The sequence below is a fragment of the Mytilus californianus genome, unplaced genomic scaffold (assembly GCF_021869535.1).
Source record: "Mytilus californianus isolate M0D057914Y unplaced genomic scaffold, xbMytCali1.0.p SCAF_10, whole genome shotgun sequence".
Classification (NCBI taxonomy): domain Eukaryota; kingdom Metazoa; phylum Mollusca; class Bivalvia; order Mytilida; family Mytilidae; genus Mytilus; species Mytilus californianus.
The window spans coordinates 45,263,874-45,280,226 of record NW_026262582.1 but is presented as its reverse complement, the minus strand read 5'-3'; the positions used below and the strand labels follow the sequence as shown (position 1 = coordinate 45,280,226).

Sequence of the window (16,353 nt, the reverse complement as noted above, 5' to 3'; positions counted from 1 at the left end):
TTTAAACATAACATTTACATGTACAACTTTGTATGTATTTTACCCTCAATGTTTCAAAATATTTTTCTTTACTTATTAAAGTATTCACTTTGAAAAAATGAACTCCAAACCATTTGTTAAAAAATATTGAAAATATATCTCTGCTGAAAATTATCCTGGTCAGGAGAGAGTGATGAGTCTCCTACACAAAATTCTGAAACATCAGAATTAAAATTTACAATATTTCATTGTGTTTATTTGTAATATTTCAAAATATTGTGTTTTTCTTTTGAAATGTTACATATGTATGAACAGTTTACAAATTGAAAACATCCACACATTTCATTAAAAACTTTGAAAACCTTTCTCAGCGTAAATTTTTCTCCATGTCAGGAGAGAGGATGTCTCCAACAATTCAGTTAAAAAATAACCTTTTACCATTAATATTTAAATATAAATAGTTTTCTTGGCTTTAAAAAATGACAATTTATAGTCAAAGTCATTGTTTGTTTACACAATAAACATCAGTTAATCAATATCGTATGATACATTCAGAATTTTTGAAAATATTGAAAATTCATACAAAATTTTTTTCACAGGAAACAATGATTAGCTGGTTTTCTAATTCCCTACTAAAAACATCTCCTTTAAGGGTAACTTCTGAAGACTGGGATTCCTATATGGGTTTCTTGATAGTTTCATTTTTCAAAATGTGTAACTTACAATTAAATTTAATTTTTAGGCAAAATTGTTTTTTTCTGGAGAAGGCAGATATTTATAACATAAAACAAATGCAGTGCCACCTTCAAAGTAAAACAAAGTACTTCGAATATGATAGGGGTAAACTCTTACATTACTTCAACCATTAAAATAAATTTCAATAACAACATCAGGTGGGGATTTCTGTTCTAAAAATACATCAGGTGGGAATTTCTTTTATATAAATACATTGACACAATAACTTTTTCTAAGAGAAAATGTTTATGTTTTGATAGACTGTGATGTACAGAAAACTTCAATTCTTTCATTTATGCCAATAAATTAAGCCATTAACTATTGTATTTTAGGATGTTCACTTGTCATGTTTTGGGATTTTTGTCAGATTTTTGGAATCCTCTGGTTTTATCCATTTGAATGCCATAAAAAATTTTGCCCATTGACCCCCATTTTTCTTTTTATAAATCTTTTACATGTATAATTATAAGCCATTTGTTAAAGTCTTATAACATCTTTGTTATTTTTTAATAGTTTTTGAGAACTTAAACTTGTCAATGATAAAGCTATGAAAAATCAAGAGAGAACATTTTCCCGCAAAAATTTCAATGGCTAATATCTCGAAAACAAGCACATTGACCTATATATTTTTTTGGCTTTTTTTGGTTCCTTTATTTATCCCCTATCAATATATACTAGTGTTATGGAAAGCTTGTTATTTTGAAACTGAGTAGCGAACTTCCTTAAACACTGTTTTTTTTTGTGTCATTAAATGGTATATACATTTGTAGTACAGAGTAACCAGATTTTTTCTTTGGTCGCTAGTTTTTGTAGTATATGGCTGAAAAAGATGATCTGTTGAGCCTTATGCAAAAAGCTGGATAAATGTAGAACATATGAACAATGCAAGTATTTCTATCTTACACTTAATGTGGACTTTGTCGTTTATAATTGTCCAAGGGAGGGGGTGAGACAGCAGCTTATTGGTCAAAGTAGTTCATATACAGTGATCACTAATTTTGTTAGTTCAAACTCCGCTTGTGTAAAGGTTTATTTGATGTCAATCTTAAAAGACTTGGATTGCAAATTTTCCTGCCCAAGTCGATGGTTCTCTCCAGGTATCACAGCTTCCTCCACCAATACAGACTGGCCACCATAACATAGTCAAGAGTCAATCAATCAATCCATAACGAGAGAGATGGTCCACAAGCCATTTATATATATAGATTGACATGCAATTTCTATAATTCATCATAAGAATTTTTTTAACTAACAATAACCATGATAACTTAGAAAAAATGAGTTGAGCATTTGTATAATATTCAATATTTCACAAGGTCAGAGATTAATATCTAGTGGCCTGTCCATGATGGGCAGGTGAATTTGGATAGAATCAATGTGAGCTGAAGTGTACCTTTTGAACAAGTATTGAAAAGTACAACCAAATATTAAGACAATAATAGTTCAATGGTATTTTTAAATGCAGTGTATCTACTGGTTTCATCATCTTCCTCAAAATGGATTCACAAAAAAAATATTTTTACATTTTAAAAAATAATCAAACATGTAAAAAAAAATGTACATAATTAATTTCCATTCACATGATTCAGCTCATAAAAATATGTGTTATTTATTATACATTTAATTTTATACAATCTATTCATTTCAGAACTTCCAACAATACTATGACAATTCCTCCTTATAAAAGTACATCATAGATGTATCACAGAATAAACCACCTGTCACAGAGCAGTTGAATTTCAAATGTCTATAGATATAAGAAGATGTGGTATGAGTGCCAATGAGACAACTCTCCATCCAAGTATTTTTTGTACAATGTGACAAATTATGAAAAAATTAATTCATTAATATTGAAGTTTGTCAACGTATCATCTAAAAATGTCAACTTTCTAATAATTATTCGGGAATGCTTAACTTTCTGCTTGTTGAGTTTATTGTAAAAAAAAATATCAACTTTTTGAAATTAAATTTTTGTAAACAAAACAAAATTTGTGATCAAAGGGAGATAACACAATTTTGTCAATTTACTTGATTTCAGAATTATAAAAGACATTGCATCATATTTTTCATCCATTTATTTTGAAAGCAGTATCTCATTTTTTTTAACTCAGGTGTTACATTAGAAGAAGCCTTTTTTTCCAAAACCACAAACATTTATGAAACAGGTTTTCTTTTAAGAAAACCTATTTAAGCTTACAAATGAAAATGTTTTTTGTGTCAAAAAAGTAGCAGTAGACTCAAATGCATTACTAAAAAATTCTATTTACTGAATTTCAGGAATAGAAATGACCTCAGACCATATTTTTCTCCCTATTGCCTTCTAAACATAATCTCATTAAAGAAAATAAAGTTCAAATGTACACATTAGAAGCATTTTTGTCTACTATTACTACATAATTTCAATATCAAATGGCAAAATATGGCATTATTATTCTATTCAGTTCTTCTTCACTTCTACGCATGGTATCTCATGTACTCCTTTCTTGCACTGTATGAAATGATCTTTAATCAGGCAAAAATTTGTTTTCTGCAACAACTGTTTCCACACATCTGTCATATTTTACAGATAACGACCATGTCACGCTAGACAACTGTGAATTGAACAGTCATTGTGACTTTCATTTCACCGCACAGAATATGAACTGTTCGTTGCAATTCTGCTGCAGAGCAAGACAAGTCACTGTGCCATCTTAATTAAGATATTTGACCCAGAATATGAAAATATTCTCAACCTGTTTGAGATTGTACTAGAACAGTCACTGTGCCTTCTTCACTTTCCACTAAAACAGTCTCATGTTCTTCTATGCTTGTATTATTTTCTTCTGATTGTTCTTCCCCTTCCATATCTACTCCTTCTGGAACTTCCACTGCAAGGGAGATAATAAATAATGGATTAGGCTGCAATTACAAGAATCTTTGTTTCCCCACACTCCTACCAAGATTTTTGCTGGTGGGTAGGTAAGTGTTTTTTTTGGTTTTTTTTTAAATGTTTTGGTAGGTAGGTAAGGTGCTTTTTTTTTTTTTGTTAGACACATAGACCATAGTGGGTGAAAAATTGGCTACTTCACTCAGGGTACTACTTTGTTTGTACTGATGCCATTCATTAAGCTCTGTGTCCACCTTTACCATGGGTTTTTCTGGGTATTTTGAGAACCCTGGCCAGTTTTGGGATTTTTTTTTTATATGCGATTTTCAATGAAATTGGGAAAACAACAAATATACCCTTTGTGAGTTTTATTGTGTTTAGTTCATTAAAAATTATCTTTTTTGTGAAAATAAAGTAAGAAACTACATGATTGCTATTCATAATTTTATTTTCTGTTCTTTTTGTTTTTAAACTTGACAACAAGGCACTCAATATAAAATAAGGAGATCAAGTTTATAGTAGTATCAAAATATCGTAGTTCTTAAAGGGCACGTGATAAAAGTTAACAGCCTTTTTTATTTTCAAAGACAGTAACAGTTAATATAATAATTAATTCAGGGATAGGAATAAGATGTATGTTAACTGGTCAAGCAGTCTAACACTTTTCTAAATTCACTTGCTCTTCCTGATTTTTACTGGTCTTTTAAAATTGAGAAAAAATTACCTCTTAGATCTTTTGTTATATGTTTACATAATAAAAACATCTAATATCATGAATATCAACATTTTTAGTGATAAAGAAAAGTGTCACATTTTATTGAATTTTGACATGAAAATTTGTGAACTAAAATTAACTTTGAGTTTCTGCATAAAACATTTCCTGTTTCTTCTTTCTTTGTCATATATCTTTTGGTTTTTGATTCTAGAGTTTATATTTTATACCTGTATTTCATCACGTGAATTTTTATTTATTTATTGTAGTTGATCGGCAAACCTGGAATTAGCCTTATCCACTCCCAGAATATGATGAGGTATTGTAATTGTCTTTCCTGTTTATAGCAGCCATTGTTTGTTATAATGCTGTTTTGTCAGTCAGATGTGTTTTTACTCGGATTTACTCATTACTTGTCGGCGATTTTCGGCATAAAGCTCACGGTTGAACAAAATGAACATCGGTCATAAATAATAAAGATGAAAATTCGTAAGGGTTCCGCAGAACCCAGTGTCTCGCCTACTTTTGCTGTTGTCTATGTTTTCAGTGTGATAGGGGAAAAAAATTATTAAAAATTTTCCTCTAGATACTATCTTTTGATTGTAAGAAGCTTCTGTCCAAGTTTGGTAAAAATCCGGGATGGTTTATGAATCTAATAAATGTTTTAAAATTTTTAACTGCAGACTGTATGTAATGTTAACTGGAAGAAAAACTAAGTCCATTTATAAGTAATATACGGAGAAACAGGAAATAAATTTTTACAAAATTTCCTTCTAGATACTAGCTTTTTATCATAAACAAGCTTCTGTCCAAGTTTGGTACAAATCCAGGATAGTTTAAGAAAGTAATTAAAATTTTTAAAACTTTAACCACAGAGTGAATGTAATGTTAACTGGCAGAAAAACTAAGTCCATTTATAAGTAAATACAGATAAACAGGATTTTTTTTTTACAAAATTTACTTCTGGATACTATCTTATGATCATAAACAAGTTTCTATCCAAGTTTGGTAGAAATCCAGGATACCGTAGAAAGGCTTGTATAGTTCGCAGTGCTACATAGTCCGCACCCCCTTCTCCCCACGAAATTTTAGGTAAAAAAACTTTTTGTAACTGTTAGAAAAGGTCTAATGAAACTCCGGTAATTTCAAATCCTGTGCGGTCGTTTGCGGTATTTTCTTGGAAAAACCTGTTTTCCATCATCAAACAGAAGCTGAAACTTGTTAATGATTCTAGAACGCTTCATGATTGTTAAAATAAGTTTAATTCACTTAAAAAACAATTTAGAAACTTGTGTATGTTTAAACAGGAAGTTTAAAAAGCACGTGTAAAAGAAGAAATTAACCGGTGAGAGTCGAAATCCGTACATAACAGATATCACTATAATATGACTTTGAAAGTAAAACAGTTCCATCCTTTTGTAAAACAGTCTTTAATATATCTATCACATTAATGTTTGAAGGGTCTTAAGCTAATACAAACCATATTAGTCAGTATGAAACACCAAAACGGAACGAACAATAACCGATTTCGTTTTGTAGTTTACAAATTCTAACCTGGTTTACGGTTGTCTTTTTCACTATGTTTGTATCGTTTCAATCGAGCAGATACCAGTTTATTTCAACCAATGCATTGAAAAGAAACGAGAAATTTGTAATGAAAGGTTTAGTTTTTATATTTATCAGTATTAATTTGATATTGAATAGAAATAACTTATTAATATGGATGAGTTAAAATTATTAGTTTGAAAAATGATAAGAGCGCCCTCTACAATAGAAATAACAAAGATGGTGTAACGTAAACAAACCACCTCGACCGCGAAATTGAAATTTTTCTCTTATTTCTTGCTTATTGTACTCTATAGTCCGCACCCCGTCTGGAAGGTCCAATTTTGGAGAATAAAACCGCGGACTATACAAGCCTTTCTACGGTAGTTTAAGAAAGTTAATAAAATTCCAAAAACTTTAACCACAGAGTGAATTTATGTGGACGCCGCTGACGGAATGTAGGATCGCTATGTCTCGCTTTAGGGACAAAAGTTGCAGGCTCGACAAAAATGAATTTTGAGATCGTTTTTGAATTTTGCTCCCAAAATTGAGAAAAATGTAGGTTTTGGAAAGGATCCTAATACCGGACCCTGTGGAATGCTAGAAATATCCATGTGAGTAGTTCCGATAGGTCACAAATACGCATTAAGAAAGAAGTCAAATCCAGATTGCTATTTGCAGAAATCAGTTTTTGGTCAGATGCAAAAAAAGACAAAAAAAAATTTGAGTCAGGGGCTTTTTTCCCAGTCGGTCAGGGTGTGGGGAATCAAACCTATTTATTATTTTGGCCCTATTTGCTTTATAACAATTTAATTCTCATTAAAAATAAATGTTCACAGCAAGTATAAAAATTTCAACAAATTGATTGATTTCATTATATATGACATAATTATTTATTGACAAATGGGAGTTTTTCAAAAAAAAAATTAAATATGCAAGATTAAGAAAATAAATTCCATTAAAAGATATTGAATAATAAGTTAATGACCTCTCCTACAACTTGTACAACTAATTTGACACAAACACTTTTATTGCTGAAAAACTTACTATCCTTTAAAATATGAATCATTTAGCAAAGTTTACAACTGGGTCATTACTGAATTGCTTTCACAAGAATATTTTGAATACAAAGTTTACATGTTTGTATCATTCTTTTATTTTCAAAACTGGTTCTGAAGCATCCAATTGAGTGACAGATGTTTTAAAAAGTCAAATTAATTCTTTTCTGTAGCATTTATTTGTAAGACATTTTGCAATCAACTACTGACAATGGAAACTCCTATATTCTTGTGCAAAAAAGTGGCAAAAGTCAAAGTTACCATCACAAACACTGATCTGTAATTATCAGATACTGTGGATCGTTTTTTTGTGAGTACTAATTTTTCGTAGATTGAGGAAAAATTGTATTTTGATGGATATTTACATGTAATTTAGTAGTTTAGTAAAATTTTGCATATAATCCTATATAAAATTAATATATATAATCCTATATAAAATTAATATTCCGTTGAACATTTAAATTTGTGGTTTCCCTTTAGCAACGCAATCAATAAACTTTTGAACCACACCTCAGTAGTTTACTTTCAAAGGTATTTTTAAATTCATTGTACTGAGACTTACCACTATCTATAGCAGCACCTTTCGTACCTCTGTTGTTAAAATGTGTTTTTCTGTGTTTTGACAGATGATCACTTCTCATAAATCTCTTATGGCATTCCTTACATTCAAACCTTTTCTCTCCTGAAATACATACAAATCCATATTATAGTTAATTAAATGTAGTAACAAGTTAAATTAAATGTTTGTACTGCTCAAATACTCCACTTGGGTCTATTGGAAACATTTGCTCTTCAACTACGTACCTGATTTGGCTTTTAACTTTTTCTATTCCAGCATCACTGATGAGTCTTTTGTAGACGAAATAAGCATCTGGCGTACAAAATTGTAAGCCTGGTATCTTTGCAGAGTTTAATTTAGCAAATAGATGATAAATGTTCCTGCAGAAAAATTTAAAGAGACATGCCTAACATGAACATTTGCCAGCTTGCCAAATACTAGTTTAACCCAGTACATTTTTTTTCCATTTTGGATTGTGCCATGCTTTTATTGATTTGTGAATAATATATCTTGTCAACAACCTGTTTATAATCTGTAATCATAATAATTGTTTATATTTTTATGGCAGAAGTTTATATAACTTTTATCTTGTGAAGATTATTGAACTTTATCAGTGGTGTTCAGAGTGGCACACCACAGGTATTCTTAGTATCTAAGGTTAACTGTCAAATCATGAGGAATCGTTACATGGTGTTTCGTGTCTTTTCAAGCTGCATGTCATGCATGTGTGTACATGATGTATATACATATACATATACTCAGTCTTATTTTGCATATAAATTCTAAGTGAAAATGAAATGTTACCAATTACCCAAACCTCTTACAGAAAGGAACATAAACAAAATTGTAAACTATCCATAATGTCAATACAAACCTGTGTGTGTTCTTCTATGTCGCTGTAATTCATCAGAACGTGTAAATCTTTTATTGCAGAATAACCAGTTACAAACAAAAGGTCTTTCTCCTGTATGCCAACTGAAAATGATAATTGGATTATTACCTTCTTTGATCAGTAAAATCAGTTAAAAGTTGTTTATTGTTTCAGGCTATTGTAAATTGTAAATAATTATAGTACAGACAATCATAGGAAATGTTTATTTTTAGACATAATTTGTGTGTCATTTAAGGTTATATGCCTATTTGGTGTACATTGCATGCAAAATAACTAATCAAACTGTTATGAGCATGTTAGGGTAAAGATTGCTTTCATTTTCAAATTTTGTGACATAGAATTGTAATTTTAAATTTGAATTGGAGTTATCTTCCTTTGTTCATGATTGTACATTTGTAGTAGACCTATTTTATAACAGATTCATATGCTTTGCATTACTCTTGTAATTTTTAATTAAAAAGAAGTGTTCTGGACAAGTACTGTAATTCAAATACACATCATATTGTAACTTGAATATCTAAGTATATCAGTGTTCCCGCCTGCCCTAAATAGAAGGGCGGCCCGCCCTTGGTGCCCTTACCCCCGCCCTTCTGCCCTCCAAAGTAAAAGAATGCACCCCTCTGCCTTTTCAAAAAAATAAAATTTTCAAATTTCATGCCTACCAGCGTTTCCGGTAAAATTGTTACCTGATTGTGTAACACTAATTAACTGACAATGGGATTAAGTTAAATACCTAGTGCTTTGGCAGTTTTATCACCTTTGTTAATGATTGTTTACTGCTAATTAGTGGATTTAAGATAATTGAACAAATACTAGATATTTAATACAGAATGAAATGTCCACATGTTATCCATTTGTAATGTTTATGTACAGCATGTACACCTGAAAAAAATTATCTCAGTAGGCATAACATAAAAAATAAAATCTTAAACAATTTTAAAGGCATACATAGTTTTGACTTAATTGGTAAAAAATGTTTTGTTTCATAACCATGAGTATGAAATTTAAAGAGGAATCAAAGAAATTTGTACTTTGAACATAACAAGATTCACTTCCTGTTTTTAATACTTCTTGTATTTTATAATCCTCCTGACATAGGAGCACTCAACAAAGTTATTTTTAACAATGATGGAGAAAAAAGTAACTGTTTATACCTTCTGCAATATATAATTGCATCAATATAAAATATGATTATCTCCTGTCTCACCTGTTATATTTATAAAACTCCTTACTGAGGAGCACTTTGGTGTGCACTTAAAAATAATTTTTTGTAACAATTCAAATGATAATAAATAACTCTCAATAACATATATACTATATGTTTGAACAAATAATTTAAATGTAGATAATTTAAGTACATTCAACATTCAATTTTGCATGTATAACTCCATCTTTCAAAACTACTTGTTTATTTTGGTATAAGTTATAAAACCTTGAAATTTCTGATGATTATTTTCCATACCAAATGTACAAGTTTGTTTAGATTAACATCAAAATGATATGCTTTGCTTCATGGTATGATAATTTGATGGAAAAAAATTCTTACTGGAACCAACATCAAGAACACATTAATTTCTGAATATGGTTTAAATACAACTAATGTTCTCCAGCTGAGCCTAGCAATATTCAAGGTAATTTATACACAGTCCAACATTGCCCTTAAAATCTGGGTTATAACGCTAAAGTGCCCTTTCAGACAACTAGCACCCTTCTGCCCTGAGATTCAAGCTGGAACACTGTATATTATATCATTAATAAATTGCATGACATTGACTGGATAGGATCTACAGACTGATCACTTCACTGTACTATTTTCTTTGAACTATAAAAGGTAGTGATATACCTTGGATTGATTGATTGATTGTTGGTTGCTTAACGTCCAGTGGCTATATACCTTGGAAGATATAGATATCAAGTCATTACCATAAGGATTTTGAATGCATTTCATGCAATCTCCCCCCCCCCCCCCACCAAAGTATGTTCCAGACACTCTTTCCTACCCTCCCACATTCATTTTATAGCATATATCAAAGCTATTTTTGCTTTCAATTCCTGAATATTTTCAAACTGTTTGGATAATTTTTTTATCAGAAATTACAAAAAGTACTGGTAAAGGTATATATTGATCCTATCATAAACAAAATTATCATTTCAACATGCACACTTCTTTAAAAATGTACACCATTACAAATTACCGTAAATGAGCTCTAAGATGTGACGTCTTTCCATAAACTTTGTTACAGCCTGGTATGTGACAAATATGCTGTTTCTTTTTGTTTTCACCCGTCCTGAAAAGAAAAATACAAATGTACATTTATCATAAAATTGAGAATGGAAATGGGGAATGTGTCAAAGAGACAACAACCCGACCATAGAACAGACAACAGCAGAAGGTCACCAACAGGTCTTCAATGGAAAAGAAAAAAGTACTTCATTTTCTTAAAAAGCCACAAAAACAAGAATTTGGAATATTTGTGATGCAATATAATTGCACTTTAATTCACATCCAATTTAAAAAACAAACGTTGCTCTAAGTATGTCTAAGGAGAGGAATTTGTAATCAGTATAAGTGACTTGTCACTTGTTTTCCAATCCATGTATTGTATTGATGTACATATTTATTTATTTATTTCTAAAATAAAATATTGTTTACACTAAATATGTCTACAGATTTCATATGAACAAACTGTATGTGCCTGTCCCAAGTTAGGAGCATGTAATCTACTTGTTGTCGTGTGTTGCTGTAAATCATATTTGTTTTTGGTTTGTTGTTTTGTACATAAATCAGACCTTTATTTTCTCTTTGAGCTGTTTTAACTTTATCATGTCTGGGCCTTTTATAGCTTAACAGATGCGGTATGGGTAATGCTCATTGTTGAAGGCCTTTCAGTGATTTATAGTTGCTTAAACTTCTACGTCATTTAGTCTCTGGTAGAATGCATATGTTGTCTCATTGGCAAACATACCATATGATCTTCTTATTTCTATAAAGCTTACAACTTACCTTCCTTCATTGTCTTTACAGTTCGGACAGGTACAAGCTACTCTTCTTAGCCTTCTGCCAGGTGTCCCACTGTCTTGTATAATTTGTTCTCCTTTGAATGGTGGGCTAAGGGAGGTAACCTGGTTTGTCTGTGTGGTAGGAACAATCTGCCATTTGGTTGGGTCATTGGGATCTTGTTGTATTGTAGTTGGCTGACCTAAAAATGTATATCAATTCTCATACATGTTCATACACTATTTTTGCTAAACTTGTCACATGTAGAAGTGATATGTATACATATATTAATATTTAGACTTATTGAAACAACTTTCTTTAAAGAATTAAACATTCTCCAACATCCTGAACATGTCTAATGTAAAAAAAAAAATCTGATAAATTGATCGTCAAAAAAAAATGGGTTCCAAACCTCCCCCCCACCCTGGATCAGCCATGGCTTTCTTGTTCAAAAATTCATGTATCATGTGAATTTTGCCTTTTCTCAGTTGTACACTCATTCTCATAAAAGAACATTTAGAATGACAAAAGCTTTTAAAAGCACTGATTAATTTGAATGTACAAAAGTTGTACTTTTTCTGACAAGTACATGTACTATAAGTGTTTACATGTATGTATCAAACAGTCCACCCTACATTTTCTCAACGTCTGTTTGCCAATTCCATAATTGGCCCTGAAATTAAAGATCCATTTGTAAGAGTTATTTCCCTTACCATACATTTTCATTGCCAATGAAGAGCAAGCATAATAATAATAATTCTTTATCTAAAGAGGGTTACACAGTTAGCTATAAAACTAATCTTCCCTGAGGCCCTCATAACATACATTGAAATACAACAAGCAGAAAATTACACACATAAGAAAATTCAATAAAGAAATTGTTATGAAATTTTCAAAACAGTTAAAATGATGAATTCATATAGTATTGGCATCATTCAAATTACCTCAACAATATTCAAAGTTTAAGTAAATGTGAAAAATTATTAACCGGTATGCATATAAAATTACAAAGCTTCTTAATGTTTCAACAAGTAATTTTTTAAATCTTTTTTGAATGTGCTTCAATATCTGTGAGTACAAATGTAATGTGTGAATAGTTTAAGTAAGTGTGAAAAATTATTAACCGGTATGCATATAAAATTACAACAGTCAGAGATATAACTCTATAGGGTTATTACAGAAAATAACTTGCGTTGTTATTACAGATATTTTCATGAGTTATCTACTCTTTATTCCTTAAATTTTCTAAATCTGTAATAACATATGTTTGTTATTTGTAAAATAAATGAAAAATATTTTAATTTATAGTGGGCTCAAGGGAACTCTTGAGACTTTCATGACTTTGGCAGAAACTAAATGCATAGCCTTGATAACTAATTTTTAAATTAAATTAATACATTTTTGATTAACCATGGTAAATCAATGAGACAAGGCTTTTAAGGGATAAACTTAGCTGTAATAACAAGGCTTAGTTATTAAAGGAATGTAACTTATTATATGAGACACTGGGGAATTACTGGGAAGCTTGTGCAGAACCTCATTACATGCTCTGGTCATTATTTCTTACAATAAATTAAAATACATTGTAATTAAGCATGATGTATGTCTCAGCAAATGCTTTGGAGTGATATAGAGAAGCTGTGATAACACCCTTTAGTTATTACAGGCATATTTTTTCTGTAATAACATAGGTATACTATGCAAAATTGTCAAACTATGAACTGTTATATCTTTCTATAGTTAAGTATACATAAAGACAATAGTAATATCAATAGAACTTGCATACATTTTAACTAAACTAATGTGTATTGTCCCTTTGCAACGTGTAACATACATATGTTATCACAGTTCTTTGATTTTTCAGACCATAATAACAAATGTATGTTATTTTTCTGTAATAACCCTATAGAGTTATATCCCTGACTGTACAACATGTACAAAGCCTCTTAATGTTTCAACAAGTAATTTTTTTAATCTTTTTTGAATGTGCTTCAATATCTGTGATTACAAATGTAAATGTGTGAATCTGTAAGTATTTCATAACTTTATATTACATTTGTTCTTTTTTATAAGCTAAAAAAAAAATTTGGATATAATTACCCAGTAGTTATATATTTTTCAATAAAATTGATTAAAACAACTGTTTCAAATGTATCACCTTCATTTTGTGCAGTGAAGACCAAGTCTACAATTGGCAAAGGTGAATCAACTTGTCTTCTTTTTCTTTATTTATCATGTTTATAGTTCTGCACTCCATCAACATACATGTACTGAGCATAATGTGCCAGACACTGATGTTACAATGCCTTATGTGCATGGAATCAAATTTCTATTTACAGTCAAATATATACATGATAAACAATGTACAAATAAAACTTTAAAAGTAATTTTTCTTTTTCCTAATGTTTTTGTACTATACGTTTTGGTTAAAATGTTATCCTAAAAAAATATTCTGAGCCCCAATTTGATGAAAAAAAATATTGTGGTCAAGCAGATGACAAAAAAAAATATTCAGAATCCATAGTGTTAAATTTTGAAAAAATTTATTTTATTGACAGCGTCGAAAAACTAGAAAAATTTCAGACTCTGACAAAAAACCATAACCCCCTCTTGAAGTTAAATGGTTGACCCCTTATATGAAAAAAGTCTATTGGCAAAAACACTATTCATGTCAATATCTTACCTATCAGTTGTGAAGCATTCACTTGTTGATTCCCAGCTTGCTGTAGATTGATGTTGGTAACAGTTGCAGGGAAGGACTGAGGACTGGTTTGCTGTTGGTTTGTCTGTGATGACATAGCTAAAGTTCCTTGTGGTGTCAAAGTGACAGTGCCTAAATTCTGTGGAAAATTTGAGCCAGTTGCAATTAACTGTCCTTGAGGAGTCAACTGAAAACCTTGGATACCACTGTTCTGCACAGTTTGAAAATTTTGCATATTCTGCAAAGCTTGTAAATTTGGAACTTGTATTGTCTGAACTCCTTGTTGACGAATATTAGCAACATTTAAAGCAGAAAGCCATGGATTGATAACTTGGTTCTGTCCGTTTAACTGAACTCCTCCAACAGACTGGTTGGGCATTTGAATTGTAGCAAATTGTTGGGGCGTCATTATATTTTGAACGTTGGATTGTTGTTGTGAAGATGCAACAGAAACAGTGTTTGTTGTTGAACCATTTGCTTGCGTCGCTGAACCCAAAATGAAGCTTTGCCCACTATTACCATTGGAGACTGGTATAAGCTGCCCAGTTGCTGTATTTAGAACAAGTGAGGGCAGCTGTGATAAAATATTTGGTGTCAAATTTTGCCCTGGTGTCAATATTGTTTGTCCAGAGATATTCTGCTGAACAGCTTGTAAAATTTGTTGATGTTGTTGGTTTGCTGGTTGTGAATTTACCACAGTTGCAGTCTGTTGTGGAGTTGAGGGTTTAGTATCCACTTCTGATGGAGCTCTTGTTACTGAAGCGATATTTGGGTTAGCTTGGATTTCTATATATTGTGGTTGTTGTTGCTGTTGAATTTGTATTGATTGTGCACTCGTTGTTGCTGAAGAAACAGACGTCTGTGCTTGTCCTGCTTGTGTTGTCATGCCTCCATCTGACGTAGTGAACTGTTGCCCCAGATGTTGCTGTTGAAAAGCTGATACGGGAATACCCTGAACTGGAATTTGGACTGTTTGCATGACTGTTTGGCCGTTAGCAGTTGACATTGGTATCTGTATGAAGTTTGGAACATTTGCCACTTGAAATTGATTTTGGGGCTGTTGCACTTGTAAGGCCTGTAGTATATTTTGTCTGACGCCAGGCATTCCTTGAACATTTCCCAAGTTAACAATATTTCCACCTAAATTTAAAACATTGCCTAAATTTGGTATCCCTTGTGCACCCGCACGAATTATTTGCCCTGAAGGTGTGGCAAACAAAGTTTGTTGCTGTTGTTGGTTTCCTGCAATTATCTGACCGTTATTACCAGATGCCACTGTAGACGGAATAAGAATTGCTTCCTGGCCGTCAACGTTGACTGTTTGAAACGGCTGTACGACATTGTATGTCAGATTTCCCCCAGGGCCTGCTGTCGCTATTATCTGTGGTTGATTTGAGTTCACAGACTGTTGAACGAATTGACCTCCGCCCAGTGATGAAAGGGGAATTCCAAAAGTTTGTTTACCACTCGAATCGACGACGGCACCGGCCGGAAGCTGTACCCAGCTGGGAACAACAACATCGCCACTCCCATTTCCGTTAGCCCCAATGACTCGAACCTGCTGTTGAGTACCATTTTGACTCTGTCCCTCCTCTTGATTATGTGGGGGAGCTCCAATCTTACTGCATGTTGCTGCTAGGAGAGCCAAAGGGGATGGCTGTGTTTCCTGAAACGAGGCGGGGTCACAGATTAGGGGTGTGCATCACAATGGCCACCGCGAAGTTTTTTCGTCAACATTAACCGAAATTTGACTAAAAAATTAATTTTCACTTACTTGCGTTGCTCCACCTGGAACAACATACTCCTGGTTATTTTTCTTAGATGCTGTCGAGGTCATTAAGACAGTTTATATCCTTAAAATAGCAAATACACAATTTTTTACAAACAAAAAATGGGCAGTCAACAAAGAAAGCAAGGTGCCCCTGTACTGTGGCTTCCTTCCAAGCCGACTATATTTGTATATTAAGACGCGTTGTGATTTTGGCAGTTTCATTCTTTTCTTTTCAATAGAAATTCATACTTTTCAATTATTTAACATTTTTCTTCATTTTCAAAGATATTTAAATGTCTTATTTGTTAATTATTAGACGTTCGTCAGTAGAACTACTTTTTATATCGGATTAAATAATCAATACAATAGATTGTAAACAGGTGTCTGGCGTGGTATGAGAGCTTTGATTGACAGCTAGGCGTTGTAAGGGGCACGTGTTAATGTCTACTTTATCGACAACATCAAAGGAACTGTAATTTTCATCAGTGTAGAGGTACATAAGGGGGGAATTAGACTTGTTTTTGTAAAAAAGCTAGT

The 16,353-nt window shown here is 31.9% G+C and overlaps 1 protein-coding gene across 1 annotated transcript; it reads right to left on the bottom strand.

Moving 5' to 3' along the window:
• Positions 1-454: 454 nt before the first annotated feature.
• On the bottom strand, positions 455-15,977 carry LOC127718222 (transcription factor Sp4-like). The gene is made up of 7 exons (XM_052224197.1): positions 15,820-15,977; positions 14,028-15,711; positions 11,351-11,546; positions 10,542-10,634; positions 8,329-8,429; positions 7,458-7,577; positions 455-3,581 (listed from the first exon to the last, which is right to left on the bottom strand). Exons 1-7 carry the CDS (start codon positions 15,880-15,882, stop codon positions 3,442-3,444), a joined length of 2,397 nt encoding a protein of 798 aa, XP_052080157.1. The 5' UTR covers positions 15,883-15,977; the 3' UTR covers positions 455-3,441.
• Between the last annotated feature and the right edge of the window lie 376 nt (positions 15,978-16,353).

Bases quoted from the DNA above. Each gene is read 5' to 3' on its own strand.
- LOC127718222 (XM_052224197.1), bottom strand. From the start codon at position 15,882: ATGACCTCGACAGCATCTAAGAAAAATAACCAGGAGTATGTTGTTCCA. The intron at 10,635-11,350 runs GTAAGTTGTAAG...TTTTCTTTTCAG, and splicing joins TGTAAAGACAATGAAGGAAG to GACGGGTGAAAACAAAAAGA. The intron at 8,430-10,541 runs GTAATTTGTAAT...TATCATTTTCAG, and splicing joins CATCTTAGAGCTCATTTACG to TTGGCATACAGGAGAAAGAC.